Genomic DNA, 2,787 nt, shown 5'->3' on the forward strand with positions numbered 1-2,787 from the left:
TATATATATATATATATATATATATTGAATCCAAAAGAAAACTGGAAAAAAAGAAAATAATAAAAAGAAAAGAATAACTAAAAAAAAAAAAAAAATAAAGGCAATTATCGGTGTCAATGCCTTCTTTTCGAGGACAGAGATTATCTCTAGTGCAATTGTTTATTATTATAGTCTTTATCACTTGTTGGAGTGATGCCTTTGTAGACATTGTATCTGCTGCAGCTACTACTACTACTACTACTATTACTAATGAGGCGGCTAAGTGTGCTTCTCTAAAGAGATGTGCGGAATGTGTGTTTGATGCCTCGGACGGTATTTTAAGTCCTCAACTGCATTGTGCCTGGTGTGCCACAACAAAACGTTGTATGTATTATAATCATTCTTCTATGGGAAACTCTACTCTTAACTCTTCTTCTTCTTTATTATCATCATTATTATCTACGGGTGTTGATGATAATAATAATAATAATAATAATAATAATAATAATAATAATGAGGCAATGAAATGTCCAGATTTACGGCATGTTATTTTAAATCCAACATGTCCAGATATGTCCTGTTCTGCTGCGCATACCACTAATAATATTTATATTTGTCGATCAGGATCTATTCTTGCTCTTGTGCTTTCTTGTATATTGGTGGTAATAGATGTTTGTTTTTATTTTTGGCTCTCCGCTATTCGTCAGTTGCCGTGGAAGTATGAGCCTCGTGTAAGTCATTATCTCAATGGAAAATCTTTACTGGAAGAAGAACAGGAAGAACAGAAAAAAGTGGTATCTTTAAAGGCAGAAGAAATTGTATTATCTGGAAATGATAGTCCTCAACAACAACAACGATTATCCAGTTCTTGTCCAATTTGTAAAATGATTCAACCCACACCTCTTGGACCTGGTCGTGTTTGTTTTTGGTGTGATATCGCACGATTTGGTTTTATGCCTTTTTATATTGGAACTTCCACCGCATTGTTAAGTCTTGTTTTACTCTTTTCAGTTTCCTTAAAGCCATGGTTTGCGGATGGTTTCTTTGCCTATATCTTATTTAGTGCTTATATTTCCTATACAGTGTTTGGGGCATTTGTGTATTTTGGACGTGAGAAATGGGTACATGAGGCTTCCGCACGGAAAACACTTTATGTGAAACTTGCCATTTATTTACGTGGTCGATTACTTTATACTGTGATGCCAGCTGTTGTAATAAGTGAAGATAATCATAATAATATTAATATTAATAATAATATGAGTAATACTTCTGGTGTTGTTACTGGTACGGCTACTACTACTACTACTATGAATAATAATAATAATAATAATAATAATAATAATAATAATAATAATAATAATAATAATAATAATAACTTAACTGTATCTCAAACATTAGAACCATCTCTACAAGGAGGAAGTGGAAGTGGAAGTGGAGGGGTTTCATTATTTCCATCTAGTAGTGCTTTAACACCAGAAGAGATTCGACAGAAAAAAGGAGAAACCGCACAATTATTAAATATGGATTATGTGGAACAAAACTTTCGAAAAGTTCTTCGACAAACACTTGGTCGTGATGAATATGTCCTTTGGTGGGAAAAACCAGATGTTTCTAGTGTACTTTCCTATGATCTCTGGCTTGTATTGGATCTCGCCGCGGCTGTTTCTTTAGGTGTATGGATGTTTGTAGCTTCTACTATTAAAGATACAAGTTATGTTCTTATTCGTCTCTTTGGGGCTACTTCTATGGCTATTATTGGATTTACATTAATTATTGTATTTCTTTGTCTTCTCATGACCATGTTGAAAAGTACAACGCGTCTTTATATACTTACCGATAGAAGACTTTTAACAATTTATAATGGTGTGATTAGTCCAACCGTGGCGGAGACGGATTTATTAAGTGTACGATGTGCATCTGTATATGGATATAAAATGTTTCGATCAGATCCCGTGTTAACTTTCTCATGGGAAGTACCAGTAACAGAAAGAAAGATGCCACCTATTAAAAGCCATAATTTCCCTGGAGTTGTGAATTTAAAAGAATTTCTACAATACTTTAGAGCCGTTGCCCCTGTTTTACCCGCAAAGGAAGATCAAAGTCGACAGAGTATGCGGCATAATAGACAAGTATGGCGTATGCATTTATTCTTTTGTGTAGTATTTTTAGAGTTTTTACCGGTTATTACACTCTATCCACTTGTAGTCCCTGGATTCTTTTCACTGTTGTTATTTATTATTCTTGGCACGGTTGCGTTAACAACAGTTTATCGTGGATTACGGGTTCAACACGTTACGTATACACCATTAAACCTCGCAGGGAATTGGACAGCTGCACGATGTCGTTCCTCTCGCACGAGTGGGAAAGGTGGTAATAATAATAATAATAATAATAATAATAATAATAATAATAATAATAATAATAATATGAATAGTGGTAATAGCAGTATTAGTTATACAAGCAGTTCTGGAAGCAAAAAGAGGCGAAGCGGTCCTTTTTCATCAGATGAGATGAAAGAAGTTTCTCCCACCAATCATAATAATGTTGTTAGTCCGGGTGGATTGACTGGGAAGATTGGACAGAGTACATTAGGCTCCACATCAGACTCCACACTGACATCAGGATCTCCTCTGCGAACGCGGGAGGTTTTATTGCCGAGAGAATGAAAGCGAAATAATCATGAAAAAAAAGAAAAAAAAATGAAAGAGTGAAAGAGAGAAAGAAAGAAAAAGAGAGAATGTGAAATGATAACATGAGAAGAGATTAAAAAAGAAAAAGTCATATATGGATGTTCGTTTTTTTTTTTTT

The 2,787-nt window shown here is 34.3% G+C and overlaps 1 protein-coding gene across 1 annotated transcript; it reads left to right on the forward strand.

Annotated features, from left to right (window-relative positions):
* Nucleotides 1-116: 116 nt before the first annotated feature.
* TM35_000391630 (uncharacterized protein) lies at nt 117-2,645 on the forward strand (the record flags this gene model as incomplete). The annotated part of the gene is made up of 1 exon (XM_029029679.1): nt 117-2,645. One exon carries the CDS (start codon nt 117-119, stop codon nt 2,643-2,645), a length of 2,529 nt encoding a protein of 842 aa, XP_028879055.1.
* Nucleotides 2,646-2,787: the final 142 nt, after the last annotated feature.

Source organism: Trypanosoma theileri, assembly GCF_002087225.1.
Source record: "Trypanosoma theileri isolate Edinburgh chromosome Unknown TM35_Tth_39_V1, whole genome shotgun sequence".
NCBI classification, from domain to species: Eukaryota; Euglenozoa; class Kinetoplastea; order Trypanosomatida; family Trypanosomatidae; genus Trypanosoma; species Trypanosoma theileri.